This window comes from Macaca mulatta, chromosome 20, assembly GCF_049350105.2.
Source record: "Macaca mulatta isolate MMU2019108-1 chromosome 20, T2T-MMU8v2.0, whole genome shotgun sequence".
NCBI classification, from domain to species: domain Eukaryota; kingdom Metazoa; phylum Chordata; class Mammalia; order Primates; family Cercopithecidae; genus Macaca; species Macaca mulatta.
The window spans coordinates 15979748-16003041 of NC_133425.1; the positions used below are offsets into that span (position 1 = coordinate 15979748).

The 23294-nt window shown below is 43.1% G+C and overlaps 1 protein-coding gene across 4 annotated transcripts in view; it reads left to right on the top strand.

The window, feature by feature from the left end:
* The window catches only part of RRN3 (RNA polymerase I transcription factor RRN3), a 38481-nt gene extending 15460 nt beyond the window's left edge, over window positions 1-23021 (top strand). For 3 of the 4 annotated variants that reach the window (XM_077983967.1, XM_077983966.1, NM_001257664.1), the window contains 10 exon segments: window positions 2368-2466; window positions 5528-5620; window positions 8243-8381; window positions 10331-10461; window positions 12138-12268; window positions 13136-13320; window positions 15084-15192; window positions 17982-18134; window positions 19745-19832; window positions 21129-23021. In XM_077983967.1, coding sequence (XP_077840093.1) covers window positions 2368-2466; window positions 5528-5620; window positions 8243-8381; window positions 10331-10461; window positions 12138-12268; window positions 13136-13320; window positions 15084-15192; window positions 17982-18134; window positions 19745-19832; window positions 21129-21290 — 1290 coding nt within the window. In that variant the 3' untranslated portion in view covers window positions 21291-23021. 4 annotated transcript variants of the gene reach the window in all.
* Window positions 23022-23294: the final 273 nt, after the last annotated feature.

Consider the following 23294-nt stretch of genomic DNA (forward strand, 5'->3'; position numbering starts at 1 on the left):
TCTGAAAAACCCACAGCTAACATCATATTCAGTGGTGAAAGACCGAAAGTTTTTTCTGAAGAATAAGAACAAAACAAGGATGTCTGCTCTTGCTGCTTGTCTAGCCAAGGCAGTTAGACAAGAAAAAGAATTAAAGGCATCCAGATGGAGTAGAAGGCATAAACTCTTTTGCAAGGTGATTTTGTATGTCATCCTAAGGAGTTCACACACACACAAGACATTTTAGAGAGAATAAATGAGTTCAGCATGGTTACGGGACAGAAGACCAACATACGGTAACCACTTGTCCAAGACAATTGAATAGGGGAGAATAGACTTCAACAAATGCTGCTGGCAGAAGTGGACATGAACATGCAAAAGAATGAAGCATATGGATATCCATGTACAAAAATGAACTCAAAATCAATAAAAGCCCTACATGAAGAGTAAAAACTGTAAAACTCTTGAGAAGAAAATAGGGGTACATGTTGGATTAGGCAGTAATTTCCAGATTTGATGCCTGAGTACAAGTGACCAAAGAAAAAATACATCAATTGTACCTCAAAATTAAAAATTGTTATGCTTCATAGGACATTTTCAGGAAGATGAAAAGAATCCCCAAATAATGGGAGAAAATATTTCTATATTTTATGTCTGGTAATGGACTTGTATATGTAAAGAACTCTTACAATTGAATAATAAAAGGGCAAATAGCCCAATTGAAATGGGCAAAGGATCTGAATAGGCATTTCTGCAAAAAAACACATGGAAAGAAGCTCAGCATCATTAGCCATCAGGGAAATGGTTTCACTGCATGCCCACAAGGATGGCTATATTCAGGATGAGAAGACAGTAACAAGTGTTGACAAGGATGTGGAGAAATGGGAACATTGGAACTGTCATATGTTGCTGTGGGAATGTAAAATGGTGCAGCTGTTTTGAAAATAGCCTGGCATTTCTTAAAGGTTAAATGTAGAATTACCATGTGACCTAGCAGTTCCATTTCTGGGTTTATACCTGAGAGAAATGAAAATATATGTCCACAGAAAAACTTGTACATGGATGTTCATAGCAGCATCATTCATAATAGCATCAAGTAGAAGCAACTCAAATGTCTGTCAACTGATGAACAGATGACAAAACGTGGTACAATGAAATATTAGCAATGAAAAGGAATGCTTTATATGTTACAACATGATTGGACCCTAAAAACATGCCAAAAGACTGTATTATATGATTCCATTTATATGAAAGGAATGGTTTACATGTTACAACATGATTGAACCCTAAAAACATGTATTATATGACTCCATTTATAGGAAATGTCTCGAAGAGGCAGATTCATAGACTAGTGGTTGCCAAAGTCTTCATTTTGTAGGGGTGCACTACTAATGGATATGGGATTTCTTTTTAGAGTGATTAAAATGTTATAAAATTGCTGGCTGGGCACAGTGGCTTATGCCTGTAATCACAGCACTTCAGAAGGCTGAAGTGGGAAGGTCCAAGAGGTGAAGACCAGCCTGGGCAACATAGCGAGAACCTGTCTCTCTAAGAGGAAAAATTAACCAGATGTGGTGGTGTGCACCTGTAGTTCTAGCTACTAGGGAGGCTGAGGAGGAAGGATTGCTTATCCCGGGAATTCAGGGTTACAGTGAGCTTTGATTGCACCACTGCACCCCAGGCTGAGAGAGAGCCAGACTCTGTCTCTAAAATAAAATGTTCTGAAATTGATTATGTTGATGGTCACATAACTCAATATATTAAAAACTTAAATTGTATACTTTAAGTTGGTGATTGTATGATTTATGAGTTTTATCAATACAGCTACTTAAAAACCTATAGTTGGCCGGGCACGGTGGCTCAAGCCTGTAATCCCAGCACTTTGGGAGGCCGAGACGGGCGGATCATGAGGTCAGGAGATCGAGACCATCCTGGCTAACACGGTGAAACTCCGTCTCTACTAAAAATACAAGAAAATTAGCCGGGCGAGGTGGCGGGCGCCTGTAGTCCCAGCTACTCGGGAGACTGAGGCAGGAGAATGGCGTGAACCCGGGGGAGCGGAGCTTGCAGTGAGCCGAGATCGCGCCACTGCACTCCAGCCTGGGGCACAGAGCAAGACTCCGTGTCAAAAAAACAAAAACAAAAACAAAAACAAAAACCTATAGTTGTGCAAATTAAAAACTTCATTTACTGAGGATAATTGAAATGATTATACCGAACATAATACATATGTAGAAACAGTACAGTTTTGTATTGCTGGATAGTCTGTTTTTTTCTGTTTAAATATTTGAAACTAAAGATTTCAATTGTGTAATTGATGTTTCGCTTACATAATTGTGAAACATTTATTCTCTGTTAAAATGTTTTATCTTATGTTTTCTGCTTTAGGAATGTTACGTTCATAACTTACTAAGGATTAGTGTGTATTTTCCAACCTTGAGGCATGAAATTTTGGAGCTTATTATTGAAAAGCTACTCAAATTGGATGTAAGTATTGAGCAATCTATTTTTATTTTCATTTACTGACTTGAATTTGTTATAATCACAGTATGTGGAAACAATAGTCAGTGATAGAAAAGAATCCACTTGGCCTCCACTTGGCCAGGCGTGGTGGCTCACACCTGTATTCCCAGCACTTTGGGAGGCCGAGGCAGGCAGATCACCTGAGATTAGGAGTTCGAGACCAGCCTGGCCAACATGGTGAGACTCCATCGCTATAAAAATTAAAAAAAAATTAGCCAGGCATGATGGCGGGTGCCTGTAATCCCAGCTACTCAGGAGGCTGAGGTGGGAGAATTGGTTGAACCCGGGAGGCAGATCTTGCAGTGAGCCAAGACTGTACTGCTGCACTCCAGCCTGGGTGACAAAGTGAGACTCCGTCTCAAAATAAAAGAAACCACTTGCACCATTCTTTGCTTCCTTCCTTTAAATGTGTCTTGAATTCCATCTGTGTATGTGCTGGGAGTTGTAGACAGTTCCTTCTCATGATTGGAGAACAAGGCATTAAATATATAGTTAGCCAAATGTAAAAGTATGGTTGTGGAAAATGCTATGAATGAAACATACATTATGAGTTAGAGAAACTGATAGAATCACAGTGGGGTCAGGAAGGGATTCCTAAGGAAGTGATTTTTCCTGTTTGGCCTTTCTTAAGGGCAGATTATAATTATAAACAGCTAAAACTTTGTTTAAGGAAGCCCGCACTAAGGTGCAGTGGGAATGAAAGAAAGTGGATTCTAGTGACACTGGGAGGAAAGGTGAACTGGTCCTCGAGACTGGTTTGGAGGAGGGGAGGCAGATAGTAAGGGAAAGGAATCCTTCAGAGGTTGCTCCCTGTGGAATCGAATCTTGGTGTTGCATTCATGGCAGGCAGAAATACCAAGAGGAGGCAGTTGGGAGAGGAGTTCCATCTTGGCCAGGTTCAGTTGCTGGTGGGCAGCCTACTAGAGAATACTCACTGGCAGTCGTGGCTGCAGGTGGGGACCTGAGCATAAACCTTTGGAAAGATACAGTTTAGGACAGGGGAGGAGAAGGGTGATCAGAAGTATGAGGAAAACCATGGGTCTGGATGCTCAGGAAGGATCTGCTGGAAGGAGGAGTTTGGTCAGCAGCATCAGATACTGCTCTCATTTTTTGGAAGGATGAAAAGTGCAACAGTCCTTGGATTTAGTGGTTAGAAGGTAGTCTTTGTTGCTTTCTGGAGGACCATGTCAGTGAAGAGGCAGAAACTGCATTTCGAGAGGGGATATGTGGATGGTGGGGAAGCAGAAGTAAGGCTGTAGTTGGTCGCTACAACCTTGGTGCAGGGTTGTGGTGGAAGGTGGAGACAGAGCAGGGCTAAGAGGCGTGGTTCAGGACTGGGGAGATGTGAGCAGGTTTGTGGACTGAGGGGAGAGGAGCTTTGGTGGAGGAAAATATTGATGCTGTAGGGAAGCAGGAAGATGGAACGAGGTCTTAGAAGAGCTAGAGCTTGGGCCCATTGGTGTAGTGTTCACTTGGAGTTGCACCTCTCTGGCCAACTGTATATGTACTCTTTATAGTGTTTCTCTGGTATATACTTAAAAGGAGCATTTTAGAATGTTTGCAAAGAAGGTCAAGCATAGATAATAAAAAATGGCATGGTTTGAGTGGTATGTTAAGATATTTGAATGGTGATATACCAAAATAAATATTGAGTAATTCACATTTGGCTTGCAGTTTATCATTTTTCTGCTCAGTTGATTGATGATATGTTTATTACACAATGTGTCTGTGAGTGTCTTGTGCATAGAGATTTTATTAGCCCATTTTCATGCTGCTGATAAAGACACAGCTGAGCCTGGGAAGAAAAAGAGGTGTTTTATTTGTTTGTTTGTTTGAGAAGGTGTCTTGCTCTGTTGCCCAGGCTGAAGTGCAATGGCGCGATCTCGGCTCACTGCATCCTCCACCTCTTGGGTTCAAGCAATTCTCTTGCCTCAGCCTCCTGAGTAGCTGGGATTACAGGCGCATGCCACCGTGCCCGGCTGATTTTTTGTATTTTTAGTAGAGATGGGATTTCACTGTGTTATCCAGGATGGTCTTGATCTCCTGACCTCATGATCCGCCCACCCCAGCCTCCCAAAGTGCTGGGATTACAGGCGTGAGCCACCGCACCTGGCTAAAAAAGAGGTTTAATTGGACTTACAGTTCCGTATGGCTGGGGAGGCCTCAGAATCATGGCGGGAGGTGAAAGGCACTTCTTACATGGTAGCGGCAAGAGAAAATGAGGGAGATGTAAAAGTGGCAACCCCTGATAAAACCATCAGATCTCATGAGACTTATTCACTATCACGAGAACAGTATGGAGGAAACCGACCCCATGATTCAAATTATCTCCCACCGGGTCCCTCTCACAATGTGTGGGAATTATAGGAGTACAATTCAAGATGAGATTTGGGGCCGGGTGCGGTGGCTCACGCCTGTAATCCCAGCACTTTGGGGAGCTGAGGTGTGTGGATCACCTGAGGTCAGGAGTTCGAGACCAGCCTGACTAACATGGAGAAACCCCATCTCTACTAAAAATACAAATTTAGCTGGGCACAGTGGCGCATGCCTGTAATCCCAGCTACTTGGGAGGCTGAGGCAGGAGAATCGCTTGGACCTGGGAGGCGGAGGTTGCGGGGAGCTGAGATCTTGCTGTTGCACTCCAGCCTGGGCAACAAGAGTGAAACTCTGCCTCAAAAAAAAAAAAAAATATATGAAATTTGGGTGGGGACACAGAGCCAGACCATATCAGAGCTAGAATAAATGCTGAATTTGTTGAGGCTACCTGGCATAGAGCATCATGTGATAGTTCTTCTCGATTTTATATAAGAATGTAGTAAAAGGGGCTTGGTTTATTATATTTAAATTCCTTCATGACCTAGGTCAATTTACAGGCTTGCACCATAATTGTATATTGTGTTGGAGTGCGATATAAGGCACTAATCTGGACACCTTGAACGTGTTTATATCAGATGAATTTCCATCCCAAAGTAACATAGTTGTATTTTTAAAATCCTTTTATTCTTTTTTTTCCCCTTTGTTATAGGTGAATGCATCCCGGCAGGATATTGAAGACGCTGAAGAAACAGCAACTCAAACTTGTGGTGGGACAGATTCCACAGAAGGATTGTTTAATATGGTTAGCATTTTATTAATGAAGTCGACATGAAGTTTATCATAATCAAAGGGTGGAAACAGCTAGTGCTGCTTATCTTTGTTAAGGCTTTAGATTGAAAGAATTAAAATAGTTTAGCAAACTTGAAAACGATTCCTTATATGAGTAATTTGCTGCCATGTCATTTAGCACTTAGCATAATTGGTTTATTTACAAGGCTTTGAATTTGGGTTTGGTGAAGTATGTTTCCCTTTTGTTCTTATAACTTTTAAGTGTTTGTTTTAGTAAGCCAGATGCTGTTTGTGAGGGCGTGGTTAATAGAAAAGCACACCTGTTTAATTTCTACATTTTACCACTTGTACGCTTTATAGCATTACTTCTTTGGGTGGTATCTGAAGTTGGGTACAGTGGAAGGAGAGCCTGAGACAGGGATTCAGGTACCCTTGGGACAGAGGGTGTCAGGGAGCAGAAGAGGGCAGGGGAGCTTCAGGGGTGGGTCTCACTTGGGAGGTCGCTACAGCCTGATCCCGCCAGGCACTCTGGGGTGTGGATTGCTCTACAGAGTTAGATCCCAGCTCGAGACCAAGGAGATGTCCTTTTCTGACGCCTTGTCTATCAGTCATTGGTTCTAGCGGGGAGGGGCTGGAAAGAGTGCAGCGGTGGTCCTGGCTCCTTTCTGCTCAGGGCAGCTCTCTGGAGAAAGTAGGCAGCTGTGAGCTGGTGGCCACCAGTTCTCATAGCAGCGGGGAGGTGGATATCCCGACCTGGAAAAGGGGGCCTGGCACCAAAAGCACCCACTCTGGTGGGCACCAGGAGCAGAGGTAGGGGACATCTGTAAGGTTTGCATGGCTAGCGCTCATTGGGTCTTCTCAATGAGAATCAGAAGCTGGTGCTGAGTCTTGGCTTTTATTTTAAATTTTGCAGGTGGTTCTGATTCACATCCCTGAATGAGACCGCTGCCTGGAAAGGTGTCTGCATTTCTTTCTTTTTTTTTTTGAGACGGAGTCTCGCTCTGTCGCCCAGCCCAGGCTGGAGTGCAGTGGCGCGATCTCAGCTCACTGCAAGCTCTGCCTCCCGGGTTCACGCCATTCTCCTGCCTCAGCCTCCCGAGTAGCTGGGACTACAGGCGCCCACAACCGCGCCCGGCTAATTTTTTGTATTTTTAGTAGAGACGGGGTTTCACCGTGGTCTCGATCTCCTGACCTTGTGATCCGCCCGCCTCGGCCTCCCAAAGTGCTGGGATTACAGGCGTGAGCCACCGCGCCCGGCCTGCATTTCTTTCTTTCTTTTCTTTTCTTTTTTTAATTTATTTTTTATTTTTTATTTTTTTTGAGATGGAGTCTTGTTCTGTTGCCCAGTCTAGAGTGCAGTGGCACATTCTCAGCTCACTGCAAGCTCTGCCTCCCTGGTTCAAGTGATTCTCCTGCCTCAGCCTCCTGAGTAGCTGGGATTACAGGCACCTGCCACCGTGCCTGGCTAATTTTTGTATTTTTAGTAGAGACGGGGTTTCACCATCTTGGCCTGGCTGGCCTCGAACTCCTGACCTCGTGATCCACCCGCCTCGGCCTCCCAAAGTGCTGGGATTACAGGCATGAGCCACTGTGCCCGGCCCTTTGGTTTTGTTTTATTTTTAATTTGAGACTGGGTTTTGCTCTGTTGCCCCAGCTGGAGTGCAGTGTTGTGTGATCTTGGCCCACGCCAGCCTCAACCTCCTGGGTCCAAGTGATCTGCCCACCTCAGCCTCCCGAGTAGCTGGGACTGCAGTACTGCCGCACCTGGCTACGTTTTTTGTATTTTTGTAGAGACAGGTCTCACTGTGTTGCCCAGGCTGGTCTCAAGCTCCTGAGCTCAAGTGATCCTCCTACCTTGGTTTTGGTAATCACAGGCATGAACCACTGTGCCTGGTCCATTTCTTTGTTTTACTTTTTTTTTTTTTTTTTTTTTGGTGGGGGACAGAGTCTTGCTCTGTTGCCTAGGCTGAAGTGCATGAACTCGGCTCACTACAGCCTCCTCCACCTCCCGGTTCAAGCTATTCTCCTGCCTCTGGCTCCCGAGTAACTGGAATTATAGGCGTGTGCCACCATGCCTGGCTAATTTTTGTATGTTTAGTAGAGACGGAGTTTTACCATGTTGACCAGACTAGTCTCAAACTCCTGACCTCAAGTGATTCCCCCCCGCCTCTGCCTCCCAAAGTGCTGGTATTATAGATGTGAGCTGCTTTGCCCAGCCTCTTTGTTTTATCTTTTAAGGGAAATAATCACCTATGATGGTTTTCCTACTAAACCACTTTCACATTGAATTTTTTTGTTGTTGTTTTTTTGAGACGGAATCTCTTTCTGTCACCCAGGCTGGAGTGCAGTGGCGCGATCTCGGCTCACTGCAAGCTCCACCTCCTGGGTTCATGCCATTCTCATGCCTCAGCCTCCCGAGTAGCTGGGACTACAGGTGCCTGCCACCACGCCCAGCTAATTTTTGGCATTTTTAGTAGAGATGGGGTTTCACCATGTTAGCCAAGATGATCTCGATCTCCTGACCTCATGATCCGCCCACCTCGGCCTCCCAAAGTGCTGGGATTACAGGCATGAGCCACCGCGCCCGGCCCACATTGAATTTTTTAATGTTAGTATTTACTTTTTGTCTTCAAAGGATGAAGATGAAGAAACTGAACATGACACAAAGGCTGGTCCTGCACGGCTCGACCAGATGGTGCATCCTGTAGCCGAGCGCCTGGACATCCTGATGTCTTTGGTTTTGTCCTACATGAAGGATGTCTGCTATGTAGATGGTAAATCACACTAGCTACTGTTTATTGAACACCTGCAGTGTACCTGGCTTTGTGCTGGTCATTTTCCATCCATTATCTCTAGTACTAATAAAAATCCTGTAAAAATATCTATTGAGTATGAGTTTAAGATGGGTTAAAGAGGTCAAGTTACTTGCCAGTCACGTAGCTTGAAAATGGGACTGGGATTCCAGCTGAGTTATATTTGTCTTCCGTCTTTTCACTGATTGTTGTATTGAAAGATTATAGAGTTTGGCCAGTTTTAGATCAAATTACGCTCAGGTTGCTGAATGCATTTAAGAATGGTGTAGAGGGCACTAATATATGGTGTTCTGTTACGTATTGAGTTTAGAGGGTCTTTGCCTGGCACCATTGTTGTGCCAGTGTTAGTACTATGTGTGCTTCTTGCCTTCATGGAACTTTAAAGGCTTTGCCATGCGAAAACAGAATTTTTTCCCATTCACATTGCTAAGATTTAAGATGAGCTCGGTGAGTCAGAATAATAGAACTGGAATCTGAATTGACTGCATTACTATTTTAACGGTTTTGCTGTTATGAAAATAATACATGTTGATTAGAGAAAATGTGGAAACTACGTGAAAGGATAAAAACGATTTAAGGCCGGGCGCGGTGGCTCAAGCCTGTAATCCCAGCACTTTGGGAGGCCGAGGCGGGCGGATCACGAGGTCAGGAGATCGAGACCATCCTGGCTAACACGGTGAAACCCCGTCTCTACTAAAAATACAAAAAGAAATTAGCCGGGCATGGTGGCGGGCGCCTGTAGTCCCAGCTACTCCGGAGGCTGAGGCAGGAGAATGGCGTGAACCCGGGAGGCGGAGCTTGCAGTGAGCCGAGATCGCGCCACTGCACTCCAGTCTGGGCGACAGAGCGAGACTCCGTCTCAAAAAAAAAAAAAAAAAAAAAAAACGATTTAAATGGCCACATTTCTTCTATACAGAAAACCATTATGAGCATTTTAAAGTTTGACGTTTTTCCCCTTTTCTGTTAGCGTGTGTATATGTAGTGAATTTTTTAGTGGATTTGGGGGTCACACTAAACATAAATGTTTTGTAATCTGCCCTTTACATGGATGCTGAAGGTGAACATTTTCTCATATCATTGTCTGTTATTAAAATAATTGTTATTGAATCCCAGCGCTTAGGCCAAGTGGGGAGGATCACCTGAGGCCAGGAGTTCAAGACTAACTAGCCTAGGCAAGATAACAAGACCCCATCTCAAAAAAAAAAAATTTAATAATGAATGTTATTGATCACATGGGTTTAACTGTCTCACTGTTTTCACCGTTATAAGTAACAGTTATAATGAACATCCTTGTGCCATTATATTCAGTTGTTTACTAGCAATAAAATGATTGGATCAGAGATCTTTTGCTACATGAATTGTAGAATTGCCCTTCAGAAGGGTTTGCATTTCTGACCTTGCCACAGTGTGTGAGGTGAGGACCTGCTTCCTTGCAGGTGTTAGATTATTATACTCAGAGGAAAATCTGTGCAAACTAAAAGTAGCATTTTGTTTTCATCATATTTTAATGGATAATGTCTTTCTTTTTTTTTTCTTTAATAGACACGGTCTTACTCTGTAACGCAGGCTGGAATGCAGTGGTGGCACAAACATGGCTTAGTGCAGCCTTGACCTCCTGGGCTCAAGCGGTTCATCTGCCTCAGCCTCCCACGTAGCTGGGATCACAGGCATGCCACCATAATTTTTTGATTTTTTGTAGAGACAGAGCCTCACTATGTTGCCCAGGCTGCCCTTGAACTCCTGGGCTCCCTTCCACTTTGGCCTGCCAAAGTGCTGGGATTGCAGGCAGGAGCCACTGTGCCTGGCTGGATGATGTTTTTTAATGGTGTTGTGTCCTTTATGAAAAATCTGGCAGATGAAACTTGAAAATATGCCTTTATAAAAACTGAGATGCCAAATTTTCTCCGTAGGTAAGGTTGATAACAGCAAAACAAAGGATCTGTATCGCGACCTGATAAACATCTTTGACAAACTCCTGTTGCCCACCCATGCCTCCTGCCATGTGCAGTTTTTCATGTTTTACCTCTGTAGTTTCAAATTGGTGAGTAAAAATGTGATTAACATTATCTTAGCTTATTTTGTTTTTGCCTGAAGTTTTTCCCTAAAAACTGGGGTGGATGAAGACCATGAAGTAAATAATTCTTTTCCTTGAGCTTACTTGCTAGTCTGCTTAATAAAATTGCATACTCTTTTCTTTTTTTGTTTTTTTCCTGTCTTTTTTGAGACACAGTCTTGCTCTGCTGCCCACTGCTGCAACCTCTGCCTTTTGGGCTCAGAAGACTCTCAGGCCTTACCCTCTTGAGTAGCTGGGACCACAGGTTACCACACCTGGCTAATTTTTGTATTTTTAGTAGAGGCGGGGTTTCATCATGTTGGCCAGGCTGGTCTGGAACTCCTGACCGCAAGTGATCTGCCCGCCTCCTGCTCCCCTAAAGCATTGGGATTACAGGTGTGAACCACTGTGCCTGGCCCACATTCCCATCCCGGTACACTTGGAGAGAAAACAGATTGCTTCCTGCCAGCCCAGCTAGGTGCTCCGAAAATGTCATCCTGCCTTTTGGTCGCTAGGTGGTGCTCTTCCCTTAAGCCTTTCTCTATTAAAATCTCGTGGGGTAATTAACTGTATTTCCTTCATTCTTCCCAAGGGTTAAGTTGGAAAGAATAGCCCAAACCAATTTATTAATCTAGAATTTTAAAAACTTTAGGCTGTGGCTTTTTTTTTTTTTTTTTTGGTGGGGGAAAGAATATAGAAAGCTTTTCCTTCTCTGCGGTGGTTTTGTGGCTTCCTAGAGGTCGGGAGAGTGTTGGTCATGGGAAAGGAGGTTGAATTCTGTCTGCCCACATGAGCGCGCCTAGCTTTAGAACGGCGCTATTTAGGAGAAGTTGGAAGTTACACCCTTTGGTGAGAAGCTGTGTCTGTTTTTTTCCATCATTGGCGGAATTACTGAAATACCAGCTGTACATTAGTCCGTGTTTCCGTTCATGGTTGAGTTCAGTGTGTGCAGAGACTGGAAGGGAGCTTTGCACTCACAGGAGTGCCCGTGTGGAGCTCCGTGGGATGTGGGTTATTGTTGATCACCAGTTCTGGCTGACATTGGAATCACTTAAAGAGCTTTTATAATACGCAGATTCCAAAGCCCTGTCACAAACCTATTGAATTTGTACCTCCCAGGTTGAATTTTTTTGTTGTTGTTTTTATTTTGTTTTGTTTTGTTTTAAAACGGGGTCTCAGTCTGTCACCCAGGCTGGAGTGCAGTGGCATGATCTCGGCTCACTGCAACCTCTGCCTCCTGGGTTCAAGTGATTATCCTGCCTCAGCCTCCCTAGTAGCTGGAATTACAAGCACCTGCCACCATGCCTGGCTAATTTTTGTATTCTTAGTAGAGACAGGGTTTCTCCAGGTTGGCCAGGCTGGTCTCGAACTCCTGACCTTGGTGATCCACCCGCCTCGGCCTCCCACAGTGCTGGGATTACAGGTGTGAGCCAGTGCGCCTGGCACCAGGTTGATTTTGATGCTTAGCTAGGTTTGGGATCCATTGAATTAACACCTGAGATGCCTTTTGTTTTTAATGTTATTTTCTCAATATGTTTAAAAAATGAAGACCATGACATACTAGAACTTTTTCCTACATTGGTGAAGTAAAAATCTTAGGATTTTGATAGCCAGATTATCTTAGGCATTAAAAAAGATCACACCGACACCCTCTCTTTTTATAGGGATTCGCAGAGGCATTTTTGGAACATCTCTGGAAAAAATTGCAGGATCCAAGTAATCCTGCCATCATCAGGCAGGCTGCTGGAAATTATATTGGAAGCTTTTTGGCAAGAGCTAAATTTATTCCTCTTATGTAAGTAGCCTAATTTTCCAAGTACTTTTTAATATCATGCTTTAAAAAGAGTATAGCATTGTCTCAAGTCAGAAGTATCTCCCGTTTTTTTGGGTATGTTTTTAAAGTGAATAAAATTCCTACTCTGTGCAAGATGTTTATATTTCTAAGCAGTGATTTTAGAATAAAGTGTCTCCTTTTTTTATATATAAAACCCCGTATGTAAGGCTTTTGTCATCTCTTCTGTGTGGTTGCACTTAAAGATCCGTTTGTTTTTGTGGATAGAGAACAGTGTTGTATACTGTTTTGATTCTTTTTGTAGGTTTATCATTTTTTCATTTGCGTTCCGAATCTATTGTATCTGTTAAAGCTGAAGAAAAACCCTTTTAAAGGTAATAGACCTATCTAGAAGGCCAGTTTCTTCCAGTGGCCCATGAAGATATCTTTGGACAAGGATGCTGTTGAAACCCTTCCCCAACCACAAAATTATTGACCATAGGACTTGACTAGGATGCATCAGGGAATACTGAAGTCCACCAGACTGTCTTTCTTTTGGGAGATGTTGGTGAACGTGTCCTGTTTGGCCAGTCACCCTAAGAGGGTGCCTTTGAGATGGTTAGGAGAACCTGCTTTCCATCCCTTGGGACGTCCTTAGGGGCTCACCTGTTCCTAGAAGGTCAGAGCTGCTCTGCTTTGTAATTGGAAGCTTGTCTTCCTACGCACCCATCCATATCCTTCCTTTCTTTGCTTTTCCTCTGTGCCCATGGGTATTATTTAAAGAAACATATGAACTTAGCGTGGTTTGTAATGAAAGGCAGTTGTGTGTTTTTATGTTATTCTGGTTTTTCTATGAAATATGAAGTTGACTTGAATTTTTCTTTTCTCTAGTACTGTAAAATCGTGCCTAGATCTTTTGGTTAACTGGCTGCACATATACCTTAATAACCAGGATTCAGGAACAAAGGCATTCTGCGATGTTGCTCTCCATGGTCCATTTTACTCAGCCTGCCAAGCTGTGTTCTACACCTTTGTTTTCAGACACAAGCAGCTTTTGAGCGGAAACCTGAAAGAAGGTCGGTGTTGTGGGAGTGCGGGACTGGATTTTCCTTGGGTTCTTGTCACCCTTTAGAATGGTGATTCTTTACTTTTTTGAGATTTTTATTAAAAACTCTGGATTCAGAAAACTGCATGTACACTCAAACTTTTAATAATCATTTCAAGCAGCTCATAGGCCCCTGCAAACCCCTTAAGATGGATTTGAGGTTAAGAAAGAGGTTTCTGCTTTTGAAGGTTTGAAATGTGAAGATGTCTGCAGAGGTGAGGCTGAGCCCTGGGCTGTGCCAGCGCCCTGTACAAAGCTTCAGGTGGATGCACCTTCTCTTTGTTGTCCTTGTAACAGCCCAGTAAATGGCAGGTGTTCTCCCTTTACAGACAGCACCAAAGCACAGGGAGTCATTTTCCCAAGATCACGTGGTTATTGGCAGGATTAGAAAACTGAAGGCAGGTTCAGCTGAGCCTAAAGTTTGGGTTTATATAGATTAAACTCTGCCTGAAGCCTTGAGACTTAATTCACCAGTATTGCTTTGCTAATTTCTAATAGTTACTTATAATTCAAATCTGTCAGTTGGAACTTACTAGATTAGTGTATTTTAGTTGAAGAGAGTCTCCAAGAACAGTGTTTATAAGTCATTGTAAATTGTTCTGTTTATGTTTATGAATAATTCACATGGTTTTGTGGGCCACTTCCTCTCAAGCGAGGTCCCTCAACCTCACACGATTGACATTTGGGTGCATCATCCTTCATCGTCGGGGGTTGTCCTCTGCACTGTAGGATGTTTAACAGCCTCTGCCTACTAGCTGCCAACAGCAGTCCCCGACCACCCCCAGCTGTGACAACTAAAACTATCTACCAAAATTGCCATGTGTCCTCTGCGGCGGACATAGTCTCCTTGGGTTAACAGCCAGAGCTCTAAACTGAAAGTTGTATGTGTTGCATTATATATATTTACCTACATTCTACATGCTTCTGAAAAGATGTTGTATGAACTAGTCGGATGAGGTTTTATCACAAGGTTAGTAAATATAAGCTCTGCTTTTCTTCGTATAAATTAATGCCAGGAATCTGAATTGAAGATCTTGTTTTTGTAAGCTGTGACATCCCATTTAGGTAATTTTTATCAAAATATGCATCAAAGAAACTCCTGAGAAAATACACTTAAGTACAAGTTGGTCAGCTTGCCTGTTAAAATAAATGTGATGTCTTTCTTTTACTCATGTAGGAGAGAATTATATTCATTAAGAAAGTGGTTTCTGTCTAAATTTGCCTTCTGTTGAGGTAGAAGGCACATTTGGAGTTCTCTTGTTTGGAAAAAAAAAAAAAACAAAAAAAACTACAAATGACTACTGTGTACCTGAAAACAGCGCTCAGCTTCACTAATGAGACGTGCAAGCTAGAATCAAATTGTTGTTTTGTTTTGTTGCCTGTCATGATCGTTAGCTGAAACCAAATCACAAGGTGTTTTTCCCCTCTGTATTAACTCAGCATATACTGAGCTTACAAACGTGTGAACTTCCAGTTGTCATGGAATCTTACAGCCTGCTACTTCCTGAGTTTTCTTTAGAGAAGCTGCCTTGGTGATCAATGAATGTGGTTAGCCTAGTGATACTCTTCTGGGCCATACACTGTGTGATTATCTGCATGGACCTTTATTTAAAGCATTTCTGCAAATAATTAAGTTTTTTTTTTTAATGTGTGATAATTTGTGCTATTAAAGATATCTTACACTTTTCACTTACATTTGTACCTCTAAAAAAATCTTTTTTTTTTTAACCAAAGGTTTGCGGTATCTTCAGAGTCTGAATTTTGAGCGGATAGTGATGAGCCAGCTAAATCCCCTGAAGGTTTGCCTGCCCTCAGTGGTTAACTTTTTTGCTGCAATCACAAAGTAAGTTATTTACACTTTCTTGATGGGAGTTATTTAAAATATTTTTATTTATGTTTATCTAGTATTGTAAGAGTCTGTTAAATTTCTGTGAAATTAGTAACATTATAAAAGGCCAGGCGTGGTGGCTGACACCTATAATCTCAACATTTTGGGAGGCTGAGGTGGGAGGATTGCTTGAGGCCAGAAGTTAAAGACCAGCCTGAGCAACGTCGTGAGACCCTGTCTCTACAAAACATTTTAAAAAATTAGCTGGGTGTGGTGGCCTGTGCCTGTAGTCCCCACTACTCAGGAAACTGAGGTAGGAGGATCACTTGATCCCAGGAGGTCAAGGATGCCGTGAGCCATGATTATACCACTGCACTCCAGTCTGGGCTCCAGAATGAGGCCCTGTCTCTTAAACAAAAACAACCCAGTCCTTGCAGGAAATATTGTAATACAGCTATTGTTTTTGTACTTTAATGGCATTGGAAATTGCTGCTACTTCTTATCCAAAGGGCATAATTCAGCAGAAGCCTAGGCACTTTGAAATAAGTAAGGCAGCCAGTAAGCTGAGAGGGGCAAAGCCATAGATGCTTATTAGAGTGACTCCTGTAATAGTAACAGAAATAAACTGGACGTGAGGCAAATGTTGACCAGTAAGAGATTGGTTTAGAGAGTACTGTTCTCTCAGGTCTGGTAGCTATGGTTAATTCATAGCCTTTCCTCTGTGCCAGGCAGTTCTCAGCACTTTACGTAGAACTCATTTGATCCTCAACCCTGTAGGATGAAACCCTGTTTATCAATGGGGAGGTGGAGGTACAGAGAGGTGACATCACTTAACCTGAAGTCATAGAGCTAGACTGGCGGCACAGATTTTAATGTAGTCTGGCTCCTTCGTAAGCTTTCACTAAGTTATTCTGCTTTATGGAGAAAGCAAATTGGAGAATTGAATATTTAATGAGGATATTCAGGCCGGATCATAGCCTATAATCTTCAACAGGTAAGAGCCAGCAGCTTGCTGAGCTCCTTCAGCCTCTTTAGTTCTCCTTTGCGAGGCGTCTGGTTCAAGGTGGGCTCTCTTCTGAGATCTCAGTGATAGTGGAGGGTTAGGAAAAGGCATCGAGAGACCAGCAAGCAGCAGCAGTGGGTGGCTGGAGGCTTCAGCACGTTGGTTAAGATGGTGGGCAGCTCAAAGAGTGAGGACGGATGAAGCAAGCAGAGGCCGCTGCCCTAGTATATTCTCGGGGTGGGGACAGAGGACTGCATTTGTGAACCAGCTGGTCCAGGGGCTCTCGATTTGGGGTTGGCATGCGCATTAGAGGTACAGAGTGTGCTGCCATGTGAGGCTGAGAGCAGGGGAATGAAATAAAGGTCTCTGCCTAGGTACAGATATTGTAAATAAAGGTGTGTACTGTTCTGCGGCTGTTGCTTTTGCCTGCTTGATGGTTTTGAGATTGAACCATATTGCCACAAAGCTTTATTTTGATTTTAACTGCTGTGTTATGTTCTGGGAATCTTTTTTATTGAGTCTTTGTTGAGATTTCATTTGTTAGTTTTTGTCTTTTTTTTTTTTCCCGAGACAAGGTCTTGCTTTGTCACCCAGACTGGAGTGCAGTGGCGTGATCTTAGCTCACTACAAGCACCGCCTCCCAGGCTCATGCAGTTCTCATGCCTCAGCCTCCCGAGTAGCTGCGTCTACAGGCGCCTGCCACCACATCCAGCTAATTTTTGTATTTTTAGTAGAGATGGGGTTTCACCATGTTGACCAGGCTGGTCTCAAACTCCTGAGCTCAAGTGAACCGCCTGCCTTAGCCTCCCAAAGTGCTGGGATTACAGGTGTGAGCCACCGTGCCCGGCTGGCTGTGTTCGTGTTTTAGTTTTCAGGAACATTGCTGTGTGTGTGTCCTTGTGTGTGGACACATGCTTCCTTGTCACACACCCGGAAGTGCGGTCAGCTGCAGGGTTGTAGGAGATGCAGATCTTCAACTTGACCTGATAGTGCAAACCACCCTCCAGTGTGGTTTTGCTGATGTGGCCTCCACCAGGAGGAGGGGTCAAGTGCCGTGAGCCTCGGCTAACAGGACAGAAATCGAAGTATGTGGCTTGAAGTTGCCATGGTGACCTGGGAACCTGAGGTGGAGAGTGACAGAAGCGAGATCTAAGTCCTCATCTTGGAGAAGCTGTCCAGTAAATAATTTTTCAAGTTGCTCAATCATTTAGAGACAACTACCAGAAAAATTAAGAACGTAATTGTCTTTTTGATTTTATGCTTTCTTCTGTGCATTTAACTGTTCTCACTCTGCATGTCTAGCCTGTTTCTGAGGTCATGACTTAGTCAACCCCATGTTCCTCCTTCAGTAAAGGCTTATTTCTTGTTCGGGGCTTCTTCAGCAAGTCTCTTCACCAACCGCTATTTCCTCCGGAGTAACTCCTGAATCCCTTTTCCACCAACCCTCTACTTCTTTTGCAAACAGTAAAAATGAAGACACCTGTAGTTATGTAATCTAAGAGTTTTGCCTTGCAAACAGTTATTTTTAATGAGTAATATCTATTACTCAGTAAAATCTAAGCCCAGTTTTGCATTCTGAGTGATAGCCACATTTTCTTTCTCCGTAGCAAACTTGCAAATAGAAGACCCAGAGAATGGTACCCTAAAAGTGTTACTTTCTGCTTTATATTGTTATTTTCACTAGCACTTGTTATGTTCAGCGGTTTCTCTGTGGTGGGTACAGTTGTCACACGCAGCTCACATCTGCACAGTCACTCCAGCGTGTTAATGCCTCTGTCTGTGTTGTTTTTTTGTTCCACAGTAAGTACCAGCTCGTCTTCTGCTACACCATCATTGAGAGGAATAATCGCCAGATGCTGCCAGTCATTAGAAGTACCGCTGGAGGAGACTCGGTGCAGACCTGCACAAACCCACTGGACACCTTCTTCCCCTTTGATCCCTGTGTGCTGAAGAGGTAGGTACTTTAAACTTTGACGCTGGAGGAGGTGGATTTATATGTGATACATGTTTGCTCTTCCCAAGATTGGGATTTAGGGCTCTTCGCCAGAAGTGGCCCTTCCTCGCTGTTGATGAGCGTCTCGTGGTCTCCCTGCGAATATTTCACAGGCCCAAAGTGGAGGATGCCTAGCAGGACTTGCTGAGTGGCGCAGGCACCCCAGAGTGGGTGGATCTTTGCCTCACTAGGAGCCAGATTGATACCAAGGGTTTTTGTTTTATTTTTTATTTTTCTTTAAACTGTTATTTAAACATATAAGGTTGTGGGGATAACAGTGCCAGGATAGGGGAGGGTGCTGTCTTTTCTTGCTGCATAATTTTCTGTCAAGTGCCTTGTTCCTTCCTCTAGAGACCACATCCCATTCTGTTGCACAGGATAAACAAAAAACAAACGATTGGCTGGGCACAATGGCTCACGCTTGTAATCCCAGCACTTTGGGAGGCTGAGGCGGGCAGATCACTTGAGGTCAGGAGTTCGAGAGCAGCCTAGCCAAGATGGTGAAACCCTGTCTCTACTAAAAATACAAAAATTAGCCGGGCGTGGTGGCAGGCGCCTGTAATCCCAGCTACTTGGGAGGCTGAGGCAGGAGAATTGCTTGAACACGGGCGGTGGAGGTTGCAGTGAGCTGAGATTGTGCCATTGCACTCCAGCCTAGGCGACAGAGTGAGACTCTGTCTCAAAAAACAAAAAAAAAAAAACAAAAAAAACCACGATTTATGTAGATAAATTATTCTAGAAAACCAGTGGGCCAGCCTTAACTTGGCACTTGTATAAGGAAGCAGGATTTTTGCTTATTATGGTTTCTAAAATAACTAGCAGCATCATGACCATCTGGGATTGTCTGGTCCCTGAAGTCTTGGTTGACTGAAACCAGATTAGTTGTTTTTCCTAGACTTACTTTTCAGCAAATTACTACAGAAATATAAATAAGAGAGTTCCAGAATATTAGTTTCATTTTCATTTGGATATACTACATATAACTGACTTGTCAGTCTTTGTAAAGTTTAGAAACAATTTCACTTGAAAATGGAAAGATGAAAAACGGTAGTTCAATACTCCATTGGTGTCAGTGAATGAACTCTTATACAGAAAGAGCCACATTAGTTACAGCATTTACATAGAGGGTTTTTTTTTGTTTTGTTTTGTTTTTTTGAGATGGAGTCTTGCTCTGTCGCCCAGGCTGGAGTGCAGTGGCGTGATCTCGGCTCACTGCAAGCTCCGCCTCCCAGGTTCATGCCGTTCTGCCTCAGCCTCCCGAGTAGCTGGGACTATAGGCGCCCGCCAGCATGCCTGGCTAATTTTTTGTATTTTTAGTAGAGACGGGGTTTCACCGTGTTAGCTAGGATGGTCTCGATCTGCTGACCTCGTGATCCACCTGCCTCGGCCTCCCAAAGTGCTGGGATTACGGGCGTGAGCCACCGCACCTGGTAATAATTTAATGTAATTATTTGAGCTGTAGTTTTCACTTCTTGGTTTTGGGTAATAGGTCTTGTGAGAAAAGATCCAAACTAGTTTTGACTTCTGCTGAAGTATTTAACTTGACTTTGAAATGTGATCTTTGTTGACAGGTCAAAGAAATTCATTGATCCTATTTATCAGATATGGGAAGACATGAGTGCTGAAGAGCTACAGGAATTCAAGAAACCCATGAAAAAGGTCAGTTTGTGATTTATTGAGCACACTCTCTCGGAATCTCCTTTCTGGTTTCAGGTCATAGTCAGATAGTAAGCGGCAAGTCGCTCATGCGTGTAATTCCCGCACTTTAGGGGGTCAAGGCCAGAGGATTGCTTGAGACCAGCCTGGGCAACACAGTGACACCCTGTTTCTACAAAAAAATATTAAATTAGCTGGGTGTGGTGGTGCACACCTGTAGTCCCAGCTCCTCTGGAGGCTGAGGTGAGAGGTCAAGGCTGCAGTGAGCTGTAAATGCGGCTCGGCACTCCAGCCTGGGTGACAGAGCAAGACCGTTTTCTTTAAAAAAGCACACTGAAACCATGTCTTACTCCTTCTACCTTTATAAATTCCAAACCCAGGTTTTGTTGTTATGTAGAGTCAGTCTGTGGCTTTTTTTGATAAATTGCTTAAACGGGATACCTCACATACTGACATGTGAGAAGCAAAGGTTGATTACAAATTAGCTGACCAAATTTAGATCTTTGCTACTTGCGCATGCTCACCAAGTAACAATCTCCAGTTGACCCATGTTAAAATTGCCCCAGCAGTTTCCATTGGTTTTATAGATCTTCATGGATGGGTGGCGAAAATGCAGGTTGCAACATACCCTCCAGATCACATGAGGCGGAGCTGAGACAGTTACAGTTAGAGAGGAAAGTTAGAATCCAGTGATGAAGAATTTTGCTGCTCTGTTGCTTGGGAGCACATTTGTTTTTGCGTTAAAAGCAGCTTCAAGATGGCTTTTTTGTTGTTTTTAATAAGGAACCATTGGAAAGGTCATTTCATCTTTTTCTTTATGTTTTGCGTTTGTTGAGGGGCGTGTAATTCATTCACATTGTGTTAGGTACGAGAGCTCTAACACTGGGCAAGAATGACTCGTCATGTTTCCTGTCCCCACTGAGCTTCAAATCTGTTTGCAAGTCAGACTTTAAACAAATGATTACAACATATGATGAGCAGGTATGTGGGTATGTTGGTAAGAAGGAAGTGCTTCTCAGAGGGAGCTTTGTTCTGTTGCGTTTTGTTTGTTTTTTTAGAGACATGGTCCCGCTATGTTGCCCAGGCTGGATTATTCGGCACTCTTGAACTGAAGCAGTCCTCCCACCTCAGCCTTCTGAGTAGCTGGGGCTACAGGCGTGTGCCACTACACTGGCTTTCTTTTGAAATTAAGATACTTTCTTCACCATCTTTACAGACGTAACACCTTCCTGAGGAAGGAATTGTTGAAAGCTTTTCATTCAGCACTGATCTTACTGATGATTTCTGATGTTTCTATAGGAGATAGTGGAAGATGAAGATGATGACTTTCTGAAAGGTGAAGTGCCCCAGAATGATACCGTGATTGGGATCACACCGAGCTCCTTCGATGCACATTTCCGAAGTCCTTCAAGTAGTGTGGGCTCCCCACCCATGTTGTACATGCAACCCAGTCCCCTCTGACCACAGAGATTTGTGACTGAGATGTGACATTTGGGATTCCCCATCACCCATCATGCCCTCAGCACCCAGCTCGTGCCATTGGGCATTGATGGCATTGAACTAGAACGAGTGCCTGCCTCGGCTGTGGCACTGCCAGGTTAGACGGAGTCAGGCATCTGAAGACTAGGTGGGTTTTTTTTGTTCCCCTTACAGACAAAATGAAAAGACTGTCATGTGCAATATTTTACAGTGGGGTTGATGATACATTTGGAAGGATTTGCTTGTTTAATATGTACATTTTTTGTGTTAACAGCTTTTTGACACAGTTACCGGGTAATTTCTAATAATAGGCAGCAGACTGTTTTCACGGGTCGCTGTTCTGACATGGGTTTTGTCAGGTCCGTGGTCCTGGGATTTTGCTGATCAGCTTTCAGTGAAGAATCCTCTAGGATAAAACTGCTATTTAAAGACTTTAACTAGAAAGTGTTTATTTTGGCGACATTGTTCACCTTCTGCTGTATTGGCATTTGTCTGTTGGGATTTCAAGGGAGTGTAGAGAAGATAGAAGGAAAGCTGAGAGCTGGCGCGACGTGGTCTGAGACACAGCATTGGAGCTGGCACTGAAGGAGATCTCCAGGGACTTCAGAGACCAATAAAAGCCCATAGGGAAGAGAGAGAAGATTTAGGGAAACAGAATCAGACGTGTAATATCCTTGGCACAGCGAAAAAATGGATTTAAAAGACAAAAAATGGAGGTCCAGGTAGATGTAATTCACATGGACTGAAAGTGAGCCTGGGCTTGTGTAAAACACACGAGATTGTATTTGACCCCTTGGCTCTCAAGCGTCCCGTTAGATCTAGAAATGCTCCTTGGTAGCCATTAGATCGAGTTGGTTTTGATCTGCATCAGTTGGTTATTGAGATTTCTTTGTTCAAACAGGAACATTTGTTTAGATTATTTGGTGTTACGGTTTTGCTCACAACAGTAGGTGGAAGTTCCTAGTGCGGTGTTCATGTGATGGCTGTGCGTATCGTAGATTCGGCCTGGTGAAATCCTTCTCAAAGCCTCTTTTTGTATTTTTATGACTAAATGGAGGAAGTCTTCAGAAGACCTCGCTTTATAACAAATTTGTGCAAAACACTGCTAGAGTCATTTTGAAGCTCAAGCATTTTCACTTTGTTTCTTACATGTGTATTTTTGTTTACTGGTGAAAATGGCCATCTTTAAGCATATTTATTTTCTGCCACTTCTATTTATTTAAAGGCAAGCAATATTTTCTTGATCATAATATTTTGTAATGAAATACTTCCTCTTTCCCAGGGCTTTGTATGCACTTGTATAATTACATTGAGGGAAATGTAGAGTTTGAATTTCAGTCTGTAAATACTTTTTTGGAAAATAGAAATTTTTATTGCTTTAAAGTTTTGGATATGGGTGGTTTTCTTTTCGGGTCTTGGTAGAAAGTCATTTGAGAACGTTAAGGTTCTCTTTTTAACTGCTGGTAAAATGTGGATTTTTGTATGTTAGATAAAATGAGTAAATGAAATTCCCCAGAAATTAATAGTTTAAGTGGGGTCTTTGTGGGTTGGGAAGTAGTTTTAATGTAGAAAGACATTTACAAATAAGTCTGTTTAATTTCAAAGGAGTTTGTGAAAAAAAATCCATGGTGAAAATAAAACAATGACATGGTTAATCTGGAACTTCCATTCTTATACCAATAAAAGGAGGTACCTCAATACATGTTCTTTCAATTGCTGTGTTTTGTTTTTTTTTTAAATTTAATGTATGAAAGCATTTTGCTGTGGAAAACTCCTGAGGCAATGCTGTTGAAGAGGGAGAAATTGTGCTGGTGTGGCAGGGAGCTCGATGAACTTCCCTGGATGCCGGGCTTAGGATGGCTTCCATGTGCACCATATGAAGTACCCGTGACTCTCCCTAATCACACCCAGCCAAGAGTGATTGAGGCTTAAGCAGGTCCAAGGGAAGGAGACACTTCTTGCAAAAAGTTACAGGCTTTTGAAGGG